Source organism: Trichechus manatus, unplaced genomic scaffold, assembly GCF_000243295.1.
Source record: "Trichechus manatus latirostris isolate Lorelei unplaced genomic scaffold, TriManLat1.0 scaffold00016, whole genome shotgun sequence".
Taxonomy (NCBI): domain Eukaryota; kingdom Metazoa; phylum Chordata; class Mammalia; order Sirenia; family Trichechidae; genus Trichechus; species Trichechus manatus.
In genome coordinates this window covers 12,079,027-12,095,102 of record NW_004443952.1, presented here as the reverse complement: position 1 = coordinate 12,095,102, position 16,076 = coordinate 12,079,027, and the positions used below count along the sequence as shown (strand labels likewise).

At 44.0% G+C, this 16,076-nt stretch overlaps 1 protein-coding gene across 1 annotated transcript in view; it reads right to left on the bottom strand.

Annotated features, from left to right (window-relative positions):
• The window catches only part of EPB41L4B (erythrocyte membrane protein band 4.1 like 4B), a 147,987-nt gene that overhangs the window by 95,186 nt on the left and 36,725 nt on the right, over positions 1 to 16,076 (bottom strand). Inside the window, exons 2-3 of the mRNA XM_023727407.1 lie at positions 13,000 to 13,104; positions 420 to 462 (exon numbers count right to left, since the gene is read on the bottom strand). Of these exons, the coding sequence (XP_023583175.1) occupies positions 420 to 426 (7 nt within the window). The 5' untranslated portion in view covers positions 427 to 462; positions 13,000 to 13,104. The remainder of the gene's footprint in view (positions 1 to 419; positions 463 to 12,999; positions 13,105 to 16,076) is intronic.

Sequence of the window (16,076 nt, the reverse complement as noted above, 5' to 3'; positions counted from 1 at the left end):
TATATGTATGTGTGTATATATGTACACATATATGTATTTAATTATATTATAAAGATAGCTGGACCAGACAGATCAAGATGCCTCCTGCTCTATCACTGACTCTACTTTGCACTCATTGGAAAGTGAATATAATAGGTGTAAAACCATGTTTCTGAACAGTATATGAATCAGTTCTCATTGGCAAGGGTGTCTGATTTCAAATGAGAGCAAAGTCTTTTAATATCTACTAAACACTCTTATTCAAATTTTAAATGCCAACATTTGGCCAGCCTTAAGAAATTAAAAACCATCCACTTAAAACTGATCTATTTTAAAATGCTTCCAGGTTCTAATGAAAACATAACACCTGAAAACACTGGCAAAGGTGTGTACGCTTAGAGAAAAGAAAGAAACCGATAGGCTTAATTCCTCTTACTTACTTTTCATCTGCTTTTTTATGGGTTTTGAATGATCCAGCCAGTGCTGAAAGAAAGAAAATGTTTCTTTAGGAATAGTTCATCAGCAAGATTACACAACCCTCATAGTTACCCTCCTCCTATATACCTAGTGACTCTGCCTATAAAAATCAGGGATTGGACCAGATCACGAGTTCTTAGGTTGGGGAATCTGCAAGCCCCTGGGGATGGTATGAAAAGTCGCGTTTATGCACATAAATGCATTTTTCTGGGGAAAGAGCCCACAGTTTCTGTAAGATTTTCAAAGCGGTACCCAAAAGAACTTCAAATCCCTTACCTATTGCACAACACGGAGCCCTGGTGGCTCAGTGGTTAAGAGCTCAGTTGCTTACCAAGAGGTCAGCAGTTTGAATCCACCAGCTTCTCCTTGGAAACCCTATGGCAGTTTTACTCTGCCCTTTAGGGTTGCTATGAGTGGGAATTGACTCGATGGCAAAGGGTTTATTGTACAACATAGTGAACATAATTAATGTCACTGAATTGTACACATAAAAAAGGTTGGAATGGCAAATGTTTTGTTATGTATATTTTTACCACAATTAAAAGAAAAAAATTCCTTAATTAAATGATCTGTAAAGTCCCTTCCAGTCAGTGGAAACACCAACTGCCTTTTCCTTCTGCATTCCTAAAGTTACAATCATCTCCAATAATTCCAAGTTTCCATTAATCTAGTAAAGAGAACAAGCCACGCTTGAGACTCTCTAATCATCATCATTTTTGTAGTTCTATTGCCCTAAACTCTAAAACTATAACACCAAAATTCATGGTTCCATTATACATTTGCCCAGAAAATGACCCATCTCAGATGGAAAGATGACAGTTTAGGCAGCCAGGGATTTGCCTGAGATAATTTTGCTCTAGTCCCTGAGAGCATTTTCATTTCCTCTAGTGTTCACCAGGAGAAGCCCTTCAGTTTTATCCATCCAGGAGTATTACAAAATCATTGCCTTCATATAAGTTTCTCTCAAAGTTGTTCATACTGCAGTCCTAATGGCCTTAGCAGCTTAACTTCCATGGAAAACTACATTTAGGGTCCCTAGGTGGCATGAACAGTTTATGCTCAACTACAAACCTGAAGGTTGGCAGTTTGAACCCACCCAGGGGTACTGTGAGAAAAAGGCCTGGCGGTCTGCTTCCATTAAGATTACAGCCAAGAAACCCTATGGAGCGGTTCTAGTCTGTAATGCATGGGGTTGCCATGAGTTGGAATCGACTTCATGGCAACTAACAACAACTATGCCCTGTACAGATGTTCAATAATGGTTAATTAGTTAAATAATTAATCGATATATTAGAAGTCTACACTACTCGATATTCAACCAGATGACCCACTTTGCACCCTGTCGTCATGGTCCCTTGACTTTATTTATTCTGTTGACTTGCCTCTTTCTACTTAAATGGCCTCAGTTTAGACAGTATCATCCAGAGACAAGGAATACCTTAAATCTCAAAATCTTATATCTGTCTTTTTCAATCAAAAAGCAACTTCTCCCACTAACTCTCAGCCACCAAACGTACACGTAAGTATCCACTGCCAGCACATGGGTTCACCATGAGTTAGAACTGACTTGGTGGAAACAGGTTTTTTTTTTTTTTAAATGCTGTGATCCCCTCATGTGAGGGTAAGTTCCTGGAGGGCAGGGACTTAACCATTTCTGTGTCTCCTGGGCAGGGCGCAGGGCCTGGCACCCAGCAGGCCCTTATATTCTTGAGAAATAAACGTTAAATATAATTTTTAAAAATGAGGCAAATAGGGGCTTTTCTCATCATTTTATGTTAACTCAATACACACTGGAACATCACTGTTGGAATAAGAGTAGCGTAACACAGTCAGAGTGGGCTTCTCACTAGTTGTTCAGAATCAGAGACCAATCTGCCGACTGTCAATATACTTTCAGAAGCAATCTAAACTCTGCACATTCTAATAATGAAAGAGGGTGTGACTAAATTAGTATAGTGTACCCTACACCTAACCAAAGAGCCCATTATGACTGTGTAGGAAGACAGGGGATAGAGAAACACAAAAGGAAATAACAGACGAATTATAACACAATGAGCCGTGAGCAGTGCAGGGGAGAATGTGGGCTTTTGTCATCTCCACTCCCGGCTAGGCAACCGTGTAATAAAAGCAGCAAGCAGATCACTGCAGCAGGATGCTTATCTCAAAGGCACATGTACAAGATGCTTTGTCTCACTGTTAATAGCTTTGAATTGGAAATGACCTAAATGTCCATCAACAAATGGATTAAAAAATGGCTCATCCATATAATGAAATACTATTTGATGTAGGCCTATATTTATGGATGTGGCAAGAGATTCAAGGCACAGTATTAATAAAAAAGAAAAAAAAAAAAAACCCAGGTAGGGTTCCATTTACATAAAATTATTATGTTCTATCAAGATATGTCCAGAAGGATTTTTAGAGGGTATTTCTGGATCGTGGGGCTGTGAATGCCATTCTCTGCTTTTTAAAATTTTCTTTTTACTTACCTGCATTATTCTTTTATTTATGTAAATGAAAATACGATATTCATGGGGCGGCCTGGGTTGTCACTTCCATATTCAATATTCACCTGTCAGGTAGTTTTTGATGATCAGTTTGACTCCTTAGAGTCAGCTATCACCTCTGCCCGAACCAAGCTGAAAACCCCCAACTTTAGCCTCTAGGAGAGTCTATGGGTGGTGCAAATGATTAACATGCTCGGCTGCTAATCAAAAGGCTGGTGGTTCGAGTCCACCCAGAGGTGCCTCAGAAGAAAGCCCTGGTGATCTGCTTCCAAAAAATCAGCCTATGGAGCACAGTTCTACTGTGACACACATGGGGTCACCATGAGTCAGAATCAACTCGAGGGCAACTGGTTACCATATGCCAGACATGGTAGCCCCCAGGAGAAGGACAGACACAGACTTGATAAAGGCATAAAATTTACTTTCCTACCAAAGTAAATATCATGCTAACTGTTTTCACTTCTAGGGTTCTTCCCCTCACTTTCAAATGAATTAATCTTTACCATGCAAAGAAAGTTCTCCCTGCAATCGGCCTTCTAGTCTAATTAGCACTGAAGCTCATAAATTAAAGGTGCTTATCCCATTTCTTTTCTTTCTCAAATCTCCTTGACATATTTTGACTAGAACAAGTTTAAGCTCACCTTTCCTCTCCTTCTACTGTGGAACTCTAATCTTGATCCAGGCTATGTAGTTTTAGCTGTGATGTTTGACCCTGGCTTCACATTAGAATCATTGAGGAACTTGAAAAAAAGTCAATATCCAGGCCTCACCCAAGGCCCATTAAAGAGAATCTCAGCGAATCAGCGTTTAATTTTAAACACTCCCAGGATGCCCATTAAATATTTAGTACCAAAGTTTTCCGCATCCTCTCCAACCCAGGAATATATATATACCATGATGATCTTGGGGATTTGGGGACATCCATCACCCCTTCTGAAAACTGCCGTTTGAGCTCTGTAAATTCTCAAGCAATTTCAGACCTTACTGCGCAGTCGGCTAACTGTGTATAGCTGGTGTTAACGCAGAGACTGCAGCCAGACGTTCCTATGGGACAGCAGACTGCTTTCTCTCTGGACACACTGCCTACTGCAGGCTGGGCTCCACCCTCCCGCTCAGTCATGGAGCCTGCCCAAAGTGGCCTGACCCGACAGCTGCCAGAGCAGAGGACTGTGAAAAGCGTGGGGCTGGCTAAGCTGGGAAAGGAATCAGAAACAATTCCATCATTTCAAAAGCTCCCGGACCCACCCCACCCTGGGGTTCAGATTAGGTTTGCTGTCTGCATCAAAGGTGATAAGAGACCCAGTCACAATCCTAAAGCACGAGATGATAAAATCTATCTTGTACCCTAGCAGTTTCAAATGACCTGGCTTTCTTCTTAGCTGTGGGATGTTACCAGACTCTGACCACTTGTGTTTTATCCCACAAGGCCACCTTGTGACTGGAATACACGTGCACTGAAAGCCCAATGTGGCATTTGATAAGTTGTATGCCAGCAGCAGCAGGACCTGTCTTGGTTGCTCATCTGTGTTCTGGCTAAATATAGCCATGCTGCCCATTGGTAGAGGCCAAGGCAAATGGCTCCAGCCCTCTTAACAGACCATTAACCAGTCACTGGAAAGAGACAGGTACATTTCTGAGTTCAAAGGGCAAGACACTTAACTCAGACACTTTAACGGGTATTAGAAAGGTAGTTTCTGATCTGCGTTTCTCATCCAAGTCCATCTGGCAAGACCCTTCCCTTAAATCAAGATGTTAGATGATCTTGGCAAAGCCCATATAGTCTGAATAGTACTATATAGTCTGAATAGTACATCACTTCTGGAAGTAAGACACATATAAGACTGGTTGTAGAATTTAATCATCTAAAATCCACACAAAAGCATCGGAACTGCAACACCCAAGAAAAGTTCAGGGGTTTGAAGAGGGTCTAAAAATCTTTTGCCTGAACAATCCCTGAGCCCTCACCATTAAGTCGGGGCGATGGAACTTGTAACTGGGTTTCTAGTACCTAGAGATTTTCTTGGCTGTAAGGAATATCTAGTTTATGCTTATATTAAAGTTGGAAGGAACCTGGAGAGACAATCCCACCCAAACGACAAAGGCAGGAAGAAGGGAGTGAACACTTTGAAGTTGACTGTGCCACACCCCTCACCTTACTCAGATGAGTGAGCAGATGAGATGGCCACGGAAAGGGAGACTGATGTGTCCAGGATCACGGTGCTCACAAGAGGTAGAGGCAGGATTCAAACTCAAGCCTCTCTGACCTTCCCATGCTCTAGGTTTCAAGCCCATAAACTAGCTTAAAGTACCTTCTCTCTTTTCTCCTTCTCCACCGATGGGGGCAGAGGGATCTCTTCTCTCCACCTCCTCTGTAATGAAGACCTGTAAACTCCTTTATACAAGCTAGTTGAGGTTTCATCTAAATCAACTGCTGTTGTTATTGTTAAATGACCAAGAGTTGGCTTCTGACTCATGGAGACCCATGTACAATGGAACAAAACACTGAGCAGTCCTGTGCCATCCCTATGATCAGTTGCAGATAGGACCATTGTGATCCATAGGATTTTCACTGGCTGATTTTTGGAAGTAGGTTACCAGGCCTTTCTTCCTAGTCTATCTAAGACTGGAAGCTCCGCTGAAACCTGTTCAGCATGAGAGCAACACACAAGCTCCCCAGGCAGATGGGTGGTGACTGTGCATGGGGTACACTGGCCGGAAACAAACCCAGGTCTCCAGCATAGAAGGTGAGAATTCTACCACTGAACCACCATTGCCCCCAAATCAATTGCAAAGATCCCTTTATCAGCCTCCCATTCAGCCACCAATCTGATATTTGCATATGGGCTAGAAAACACTCACCCTGCCCCCCGAGACCAACATTCAGAAACAGACCGCTGGGAGACCTGTGGCATTTGGATTTCTTGAGCCTATTTTACATTTCTTTGTACCAAAATGGAAGGAGACAGAAGTTCTGGGTTCAAGTTCCAGCTCTGCCATGCACCTGCTGTGTGGCTGTGAGCAAGGCCCCCACTGCTGAGCCTCAGCTTCCTCATCTGTGAATGGGCTATCCCCTCACAGAGCTGTTGCATAATCCATGGAGTGTCCATGAAAACTGCAATAAACCATTCAAATGTACGGAAGGAAGGGGTTTTGTTTGATTTCCTCTTAAAGTAACATAAATCCCACTATTAGCTTCCATACTAGCCTAGTTCCCCTTCAGGTATGCTGAGTAATCACTCTTTTCTTCTTACACTCACATCTGAAACGGTTAGGAACACTCTGTAGTGTCTGTACAAGTGGCAAACATGATGACATTCCAACGAATCATCAGACTGAATCCCAGGAAGCCACGGTATTCCCTTTAGCCCACTGAGTCCTGGCAGCAACCACCATATCTATGTATTAACCTCAGTATACAGCCTGAGACCTCTTATTATTACCCATCTACCGGACTCTATGCTGCAAAGGCCAGAGGAAAACATCAGACAAATCTCAAGGCAAAATCTGAATCAAAAATCTACCATCATAAAAAGCTCCCTTTCAGGTCGGGAGGGGCTCAGGAAGGGGATTCATGGTGGCCACACCTGCCCTCCAGAACACCTGCCTCAGAGAGGGGAGTGAGGCTCATGCTTCATGCATGCTTCCTGCGTGCTTCGTGGAGCTATTATACCCTCCCCCCAACTCCTCTCATCCCTCATGGCCCACCCCCAGCGTTAACCTTTCCTCTCTCATGCCTCATTAATGTCATCAGACAATACTTAGGCAATTCCTCCTCTGGGCTCACAGAGTAGTCTAAAGACTCTCTGTTAAGAGGACTCATAAGGGACTGCTTGCTTGTCTCCCCCACCAGAATGTGGCACACAGGCACAGTGTCCAGCCCATTTCTGCAGCCACAGAGCTTGGCACTGAGTAAGCGCCAAGTCAAAGCTGCTGAATGTTCTCCTTCCCTCTGTGTGTATGTGTGTATCACCATGCGTGATGCAGCCAGTACAACCCAGTGAAAAGTGCTGGGCTTTGGAACGATCCAGATTCTGAATTCTGGCTCTGTCCTTAACTTTGGGACCTTGACAAAGTTCCTAATGCCTCTGAGCCCCAGCTTGCTCATCTGTAAAATGGGCCTGGTAATGCCAGCTTTAGAGATCAGTGATAAACTTTAAATAAGAATTATGTAAAGGCTTTAGTCAGTGCCTGGCTCAGACTGCGTACTCAGTAAGCAGCAGCTATCATGACAGGCTGTGGGAAACTGGGTGAGTAGAGGCCAGAGCACTTGGCTCTCAGAAGAAGGATCTGATATGTAAAAACAGACCCCACTCTTTCAGCTATGCCAAAACGAGATCTGCAGAGTAGGTTCCTGGATGGCCTTCCTGCTCTGACGTGGAAAAGGGAAACATGAGAGCCCCAGCCCCAACCACTGCCAGTAGGTGGTCCCAATAGCCTTTGACCATTGCTTCAGGGCTGGGCAGGGTACTATGGAAACCAGGCCTGGCTCTCTTCAGGGAGCTGGGGACATAAGCTGGGCATGCAGAGAGCTGTGCCAGGAGACCTGCTTCTGTCAGTCCTCTGATCCCCACATCCGGGGCTGTGTGAGGGTATCAGATACTAGTGGGAGCCTCCATTATGGAGCAATAAGTCAATGGCCAAGTGGGCCATTCCCTTCTCGGTCCACATCTGCTACCCTACTCTTCCCAGAAACACACCTCCTGCAACATCCAGTCATCTTTCACCAGCTGCACCATCCCAGGCCCCTGGAAAACCAACGGCACCCCAGGAGCCATCTGAGTCAGACTCTCCCAAAGGGCTTTTATTTAAATAGGTCAGATTTCTTCAAGGGTAAAGTGGACTTGCAGGTTCCAGTGAACCTGCTCAGCGTGCTCACCCCTGGGGGCTGTAACGACTTATAATGTCCCTATCCTACCAGCTAGGAAGAGGAGACCCACACTCCACATCTGGAATGCAAAACTTTTTCTCCTCTATTAACTCACCGATACCCTCAATTCCACCGTGAAATAGATGCTACGATCTCCATTTTACAGTTAGGGAAACTGAGGCTCAAGAGCACAGTCTACTGGAAAGAGCACATGAACCTGGATTTGGAAAACTTGGATTTGAGTCCAAACTGTGCTGTGCTACCCACTAAGTGTGACCTGCCAAGGTTCAAAGGCTTTGGTTTCACCATCTATATGATGGAAAGATTTGACAAGATGCCTCCTAGGGTCCCTTCTGGGGCTAACGACTGCGATTCTAGGTTGTGTGTCTTGTCACCAAGAGTCACCAAGTTAAGAAGAGGAAGTCCTAAGTCTTCAGATATAATCAGAAGGGTTTTGTGTTTGTTTGTTTTTTGATTACTGAACTGGAAGTCAAATGAGCCAACTGCCACAGAAGGCAAAATAAGCTCAGAGCTTTACAAAGACAAGGAAAAATGCTTTTTGAGTTCAGGACATGCTTCATGAAGGGGCGTCATCCGAGATGGTCTTCCAGGATAGCCAGAAGTTCAAACAGGATGAGAAAGGGCATTCCAGGAGGAGAAACAACACAAGCAAAGGTATGGAGATAAGAAGGGCAGGCATTATCAGAACCTAGGCTGGAATGTGCCCAGCTTAGGAACCCAAGACTGTGATGAGCAAGAAGGGTGCTGGATGCTGCTGCTGCTGTACATCTCTTGGATCTTCAGAGTCAAAGATGGATGAGGAATACCACTTCACACTCACAAGGATGGCTATTATAAAAAAACAAACAAAAAACTGGAAAATAACAAGTGTTGGGGACGATGTAAATTAACTGGAACCCTCATACATTGTTGGTGGGAACGTAAAACGGTGCAGTCTCTGTGGAAAACGGTTTGGTGGTTCCTTGAAATGTTAAACATACCCATTGCCATTGAGCCAATTCCAACTCATAGTGGCCCCATGTGACAGAGCAGATCTGCCCCATAGGGTTTCCAAGGCTGTAAATCTTTACGGAAGCAGACTGCCATATCTTTCTCCCACTGAGTGGCTGGTAGGTTCAAACTGCCAACCTGTCGGTTAGCAGCTGAGTGCTTAACCACTGTGCCACCAGGGCTCCTTTTGTTAAACATAGAACTACCATAAAACAAACAAAAAAACAAATCTGTTGTCACTGAGTTGATTCTGACTCATGACGACCCCATGTGTTACAGAATAGAACTGAGCTCCATAGGGTTTTCTTGGCTGTAATCTTTACAGAAGTACATCACCACGCTTTTCTTCCGAGGTGCCACTGGGTGGGTTCGAACTGTCAATCTTTTAGGTTAGTAGTTGAGTGCAAACCATTTGCACCACCTACAACCAAAACAAAAAACCCAAATAAGGGTGGGTCTTTAGAAGGGAGAGGGTATCGATTTTGACTCATATCAACTCCACAGGACAGAGAAGAATTGCCCCATTGAGTTTCCAAGGAGTGGCTGGTGGATTCGAACTGCTGAGTTCTTAACCACCATGCCACTAGGGTCCTGTAAAATTACCAAATGACCCAGCAATTCCACTCCAGGGTATATACCAGAAAGAATTGAAAGCAGGGACTCAAACAGATACCTGAATGCCAATGCCCATTGTAGCAATATGTAATAAGCTAAAAGGTGGAAATAACTCAAGTGTCCATCAACTGATGAATGGATAAACAAAATATGGTATATCCTACAATGGAATATTATTCAGCTGTAAAAAAGAATGAAATTAGGATGCATGCTACAACATGGATGAACCTTGAAAATAATTATGCCAAGTGAAATAAGCCAAGCACAAAAGGACAAATACTGTATGATCCCACAGAGAAAGATTAGAGGTTATCAGGGGTAGGATGAGGGGTGAAAACGGGAAGTTATTGCTTAAGGGGTACAGAGTTTCTGTTTTAGGGTGATGAAAAAGTGTTGGAAATAGACAGTGGTGATGGTTGCACAACATTGTGAGTACAATTGATGTCACTGAATTGTACATTTAAAAATGGTTAAAATGGCTCATTTTATGTTATATATATTTTACCACCAAAAAAAAAGTTAGATGAGGACCTTGCACCTGCTTTTGTGGGGAAGAACAGCATACCCCGTTCATAGAGCTGGATGCTGAAAGGCTTGAGAGCCTGCAGAGTCTGAGCATCTACAGGTATGTGGCCTAGGAAGGCTGCCTGGATCCTGCCGTGAACATCCCTCCTGCCGCACAGTGACCGGGCACTGGCTTACGGGAAAGCCTGCCAGCCAAGTTAGCAGAGGCTCACAGACAAGGCTTTCATAATACAGTCACGCCCTTGGCTTTCTGGGAATCTGAGTGGCTGAAGAGGGGTCAACTGGGGATGGGGACGTGCACCAAGGTAACAGGCACTCGGCTCTAATGGCAGAAATGGTGGATACCCTCTCCCTTCTAAAGACCAACCCTTATTTGGGGCAGGCATGCTTTCTTGCCCTCCAGGCTCAGAATCACTGAACATTAGAACTGGAAGAGCTCTTAAAGAACAGGTCCAAGCACCCCATCCTACAGATGAGGGAACTGAGGCCCAGGGAGATAGAGTGGTCTATTGAAACCCTACCAAATGAGTCATAGATAGAGCCAGAAATAAGGTCCAGGTCTGACTCCTAGTCCAGGGCCATAGACATTCTGAAGTCAAAAATATCACATGCTTTAAGACATACAGGAGAAAGGAGAATGGAGATGTTTCAGGGAAGAGGAGGGCTGGGAAAGTGTCAGACGCAGGGACAGCTGGAGGATGCTGAGGACAGAGAAGAGAATCCTGAGTTCAGCACTCAGGAAGCAACTGGAAATGGACCTGTTGATGCAGGTGTAGAGAACAAACGCAGGAGAAGCCGGGCTACTCCCTTAAGACATGAAAGCAAAAGGGATAGACAAAGAGTAAGAAAGAAACTTTGAGATGGCAGGGAAAAAAACGAAAGGCATTTCAGCTGAATGACCGTGATCCTCCGTTTAGGCAATAAGGCCAACTGCTGGAACAGCATCTTTGTGGGGACTAGACTAGGGGTACATGGTCCAGATTCAGAGGGTACTGTGTGGTATGCAGGAGTCAATTAAGGTCTAACAAGGCCTAAAGAGCAGCTCAGGGAGCTTGCACTTTACTGAACCTATGATCTGTGCTGGTGCCAAAAAGCACAGCCCGTGACTTTCTCCAGGAATGCCTGGCAGCCTGGGGGAAGCAGCAGAAAAAACAGATGGGCCTGCATGTTGAGGGGAGGGCAGAGAAAGTCATGGGGGCAGGGGAGTCAAAGGGCGACTAAGGACACAGGTGAGATGACAGGAAGGCAAGGCCGGAAGTCGGCAAAGAAAGGAGAATGAGGTAGAAGGGGAGAGCGAGGGCCAAGACCAGATAGAGGGACTGGAGAAAGAAAATCAGGGGAAGTTATCATTGGGACAGGGAATGACAGAATTCTGGATCTTGCAGTGATGAGTGGGGACAGGACCCAAAGTGTCCTCAAGTGAGGTTGGCTCAAACAAAGCTTACAGAGAGGGAAGAGTGTCTGGAATGTTTAGAAAGTCAGCAACTTGAATTCCGAGGCTGCCCAGGGGAGGAGAAAATCTGAGCTGCCAGAGGCCTTGAGGGATGTGAAGGACAGTCGTGAGGTCAGAAGGCAGGGCACTGGGTGGCCCAACTTCGAAGGAGACAGAGCTGGACAGGGAGGTGGAAAAGGCAAAAGCCAGTCTGCCCCTCCCCAGGGCCCAGGGAGCCAGAGTGACAGCCTCCAGCTGAGAAATGGAGATGCAATCGAGACCATTTATTCAAGGGGGCAGCAGAGTTCACGGCAACAGCTGGGGGTGGGTAAGGGAATCTGCTCTCAACACTCAGGAGTCCTGAAGATGCACCTGCACAGACACCTAGCTGGGGGGCCCCAGGGAAGGCACATACACCCAGGAGGCCCTGAAGTCTGGATTCCACTCCATCTCTAAGGACTCCGGCATCTCACCCACATTCTCCAGCAGACCCCATTACCAGGCACCAACTTTGAGCATCTTCACCTTACGAGTGTCACAGTGGCACCCAGGCAGTACCTAGTGTGTGTCTTTCAGGCAAAAAGGCTTAACCATTTATGAGGAGCTCTGGGTCTCTCATTCAAATGCCTCATTATCAGAGAACTCGCCCTTCAATGCACTGTCTACAATAGCACCTTCCGACGTCCAGCCTCTGCAGTCTATTCCCTCTTACTCTGCTTTATTTTCTTAACATGTATCACACCTGTCATGTTTATATCTATGACTGCTCATAGACCATCTCACCTCACTAGAATGGAAACTCCGTGAGAGCACACTTCTGCCTTGTCTGTTCACTGCTTTATCCACAGTACTTAGAACCAGGCCAGTGCATAACAGGCATTCAATAAATATTTTCAGATTGTTGAATAAATTATCTTTGAAACCCAGAGCTAAATTTTGATGGGAAGGGAGACGATGAAATCATTCCTGCTTTTAAAAAGAGTGGTTAGTGGTTCTGAGCTACTTCCAGTTCACTCACTCTAGCACCTCCACTGTCTCAGGCAAAGCAAGCGAAGGCTTTGCTGACCTAACACAACCTCCTGGAGCTGCAAAATGGTTCCTGGGCAACGCCAAGGCCTGCTCTGACTGCCTCCCTCACCCGCTAAGCCTGGCTAGGATCCAGCTGTGTTTAGAGAGCCCACTCCCTACATCCAGCATGACTCCAGAAGATGGTAGCACAGCCTCTGCTGATTGAAAATAAATGTGACACCATTAAAACAATCTCTCTAATGATCTTTTTCTTCTTTCTACCTCCTTTAAATATGTGCCCATAATGCATCCCTATGCTTTGAAACATCTCCCTGAAGCATCCCACAAGTGACATAAATGCTTCCTTCTTTCCCTGTTATTGGCCACCTGGCAGGGGGTATCCTCCAAGCATTGTGGATGCATTTCACACAGCCACCATCACTGGCATCCCAAGTCTTGTTACTGGAAGAATATCGCAGTTTTACTCCTATTTTTCTCTACCAATTTCTAGCAGCTGTGGCTTTGCAATTAGCATGAAAAGCCAATCTGTGCCTACACAGAACCAAAGCAATACACACCGTGACCTGGGCCGAGTCGAGGAACTGGAGGCCAAAGTAATCTGTTTCCACGAGGTCCAAGTGGTATACGATTTGATCAAACAAATCCTGGCCTTTGGCATGTTTCTGAAAGACAATTGGGGACGTGAAAATTGAGGGTGAGAGAGCTGGATAAGAAATCAGAGATTTTTAAAAAGCCAAAGTCACTTCTCTCTGTATGTTATGTACACATAACATGTCACAGTACAAATTTTTATAAGTCAATTCATTTTATGATAAATGTAATACAAACTCATGATTAAAGAAATTCAAATGCCATATAACAGTATAAAGTAAAAACCCAGATAACCACTGTTAGCGCTTTCTAGTCTCTCCTTTCAAAAGAATGCTTTTTAGATGAATGCCTATATATGATAGTAAGCTTTCCAAAACTCAGACACTCTCGAAGAAAGGTGTGATGGGCTCCTACTCCAGCAATGAAACATGGACAGTTTCCCCTGAAGTTTTACATCAACACAGCCAATCTTCCGAAATCAGCTCACCGTTTGGAATTGACTCCTTCAGCCCTCTGATTTCACAGTGCAGTAAGCAGGACCCAGAAAAGCCAAGAGAGCTGCTGGGGTCACAGGAGATAGAGCCAGGACTCACACTCAAACTAAAGGTCCATTTCTGGGTTCTGCCTGACTGTGTAGTACATACAAGGGGCATGAGCACAAGAAAAGACTCAGAGACAAGGGTCAAGTCCTGGACTGTAAAATGGGCCTAATGATATCTGCTCTCCTCATCTCTCCAAGGATTAAATGAGATTGCAAATGAGAGACCACTGCAAGTCTTTGAGAAATGAAAGAGCTTATTAACACTCACCTAAGCAGGACGCAGGCATAATTTGCTGATAAAAACTATACCACTGCCAATGGCTCCCAACACAAATATGTTTAAACCTAGGCATTCATAACAATAAAGAGAAAACAAAGAGAAACCAAAACCAGCTTCATAGGATGATTAGGGAACCGACTCCTTATTATAAAAACTGGCAAACAAAGGGAAAGAATCAAGCATTTATCCTGTATTTAGCTGTAGCACAGTAGCACTGGGTAACCAAAGTGTAGACAGCACTGTGTACAAAAATTAATTCAAAATGGATCACAGACCTAAATGTAAGAGTTAAAACTATAAAAGTCTTAGAAGAAAACAGATATCAATCTTTCATGACTTTGAATTTAGCAACAGGTTCTTAGATATGACACCAAAAGCATAAGCAACAGAAGAAAAAAAACAGAGAAACTGGACATCACCAAAATTGAAACCTTTTGTACTTCAAGGGATCCCAAGGCATCAAGCAAGTGAAAAGACAACTGTGATGGTTAAGGTTATGTGTCAACTTGGCTAGGCCGTGATTCTCAGTGGTTTGGCAGATATTATGTAATCATCCTCCATTTTGTGAGCTGATGTGAGCAGCCAATCAGTTGAAGAGGAGTTTCCTCGGGGGTGTGGCCTGCATCCAATACATACGGAGGTTTTGGCAAAGCTCACTCTCTCTCAATTCTGCATCTGACTCGTCATCCTCTGACCTCTGGTTCTTAGGATGTGAGCCAGCAGCCTGACATCTGACCTGCAGATTTGGGGTTTGTCAGCCCCTACAAACACACGAGTAAGGAGAAGCCTCCAGCCTGATGCCTGACCCACAGATTTGGGACTTGCCAGCTTCTACAACTAGGTGAGCCATTTCCTTGAAATAAATCTCTCTGTATACATATTTGGAGCCCTGGTGGCACAGTGGTTAATAAGAGCTCGGCTGCTAACAAAAAGGTCGGCAAATCAAATCCACCAGCTGCTCCTTGGAAACCTTATGGGGCAATTCTACTCTGTCCTATAGGGTCACTCTGAGTTGGAATCAACTAGACAGCAATGGGTTTTTTTTTTTTTTTTTTTAAATACACACACACACACACACGTGTGCGCTTCACTGGTTTTGCTCCTCTAGAGAATCCAGTCTAAGACAACAACCCACAGAAGGGGAGAAAATTTTTGCAAATCACACATCTGAGAAAGGACCTGTATCTAGAATGTACAAAGAATTATTACAACTCAATAATAAGGCAAATAACCCTTTCTAAAAATGGGCAAAGGCTCTGAATAAACAGTTCTCCAAAGAAGATAAACAAATGGCCAATAAGCACATGAAGAGCTGCTCAACATCATTAGTCATCAGCGAAATGCAAATCAAAATCACAATGAGATACCACTTCACACCCACTAGCATGGCTATCGGCAAGAAGACAGTTAATAGCAAGTGTTGGTGAGGATGTGGAGAAATTGACCTTGCTAGTGGGAATGTAAGATGGTACAGGTGCTTTGAAAAACAGTCTGGCAGTTCCTCAAACCATTAAACACACAATTACCCATAGAGTTAGCATGTGATCCAGCAATTCCACTTCTACATATATACCCAAGAGAAATGGAAACACATGTCCATCAATGTTCACAGCAGCATTCTTCCTAACAGCCAAAAGGTAGAAACAACACAAATGTCCACCAGCTGAGGAATGGATAAACAAAATGTGGTATATCCAAACAATGGAATATTATTCAGCAATAAAAAGGACTGAAGTACTGATACATGCTACAACATGGATGAACCTTGAATATTATGCTAAGTAAAAAAAAAAAAAAAAACAGCCATAAAGGACCACATATTGCATGATTCGATTTATATGAAATGTCCAGAATGGGCAAATCTGTAGAGACAGATAACAGGCTAGTAATTGCCTAGGGCTGGGGGAAGAATGGGGGGACTGAAGGGAAGCAGGGCTCATTTGGGGGCATTAAAATGTTCTAAATTTGATTGTGGTGACGGTTACACAGCTCTGAATACACTAAAAGTCACTGATTATATATTTCTAATGGGTAAATTGTACGGTATATAAACAGTTCTCTAAAGAAGATAAACAAATGGCCAATAAGCACATGAAAAGCTGCTCAACATCACAGCCATCAGGGAAATGCAAATCAATAAAATATACCTCAATACAACTGTTAAATATAGATGAGCTGAGTTTTTATTTATAGAAGTATTCAACAAATGAAGAAGAAATAAC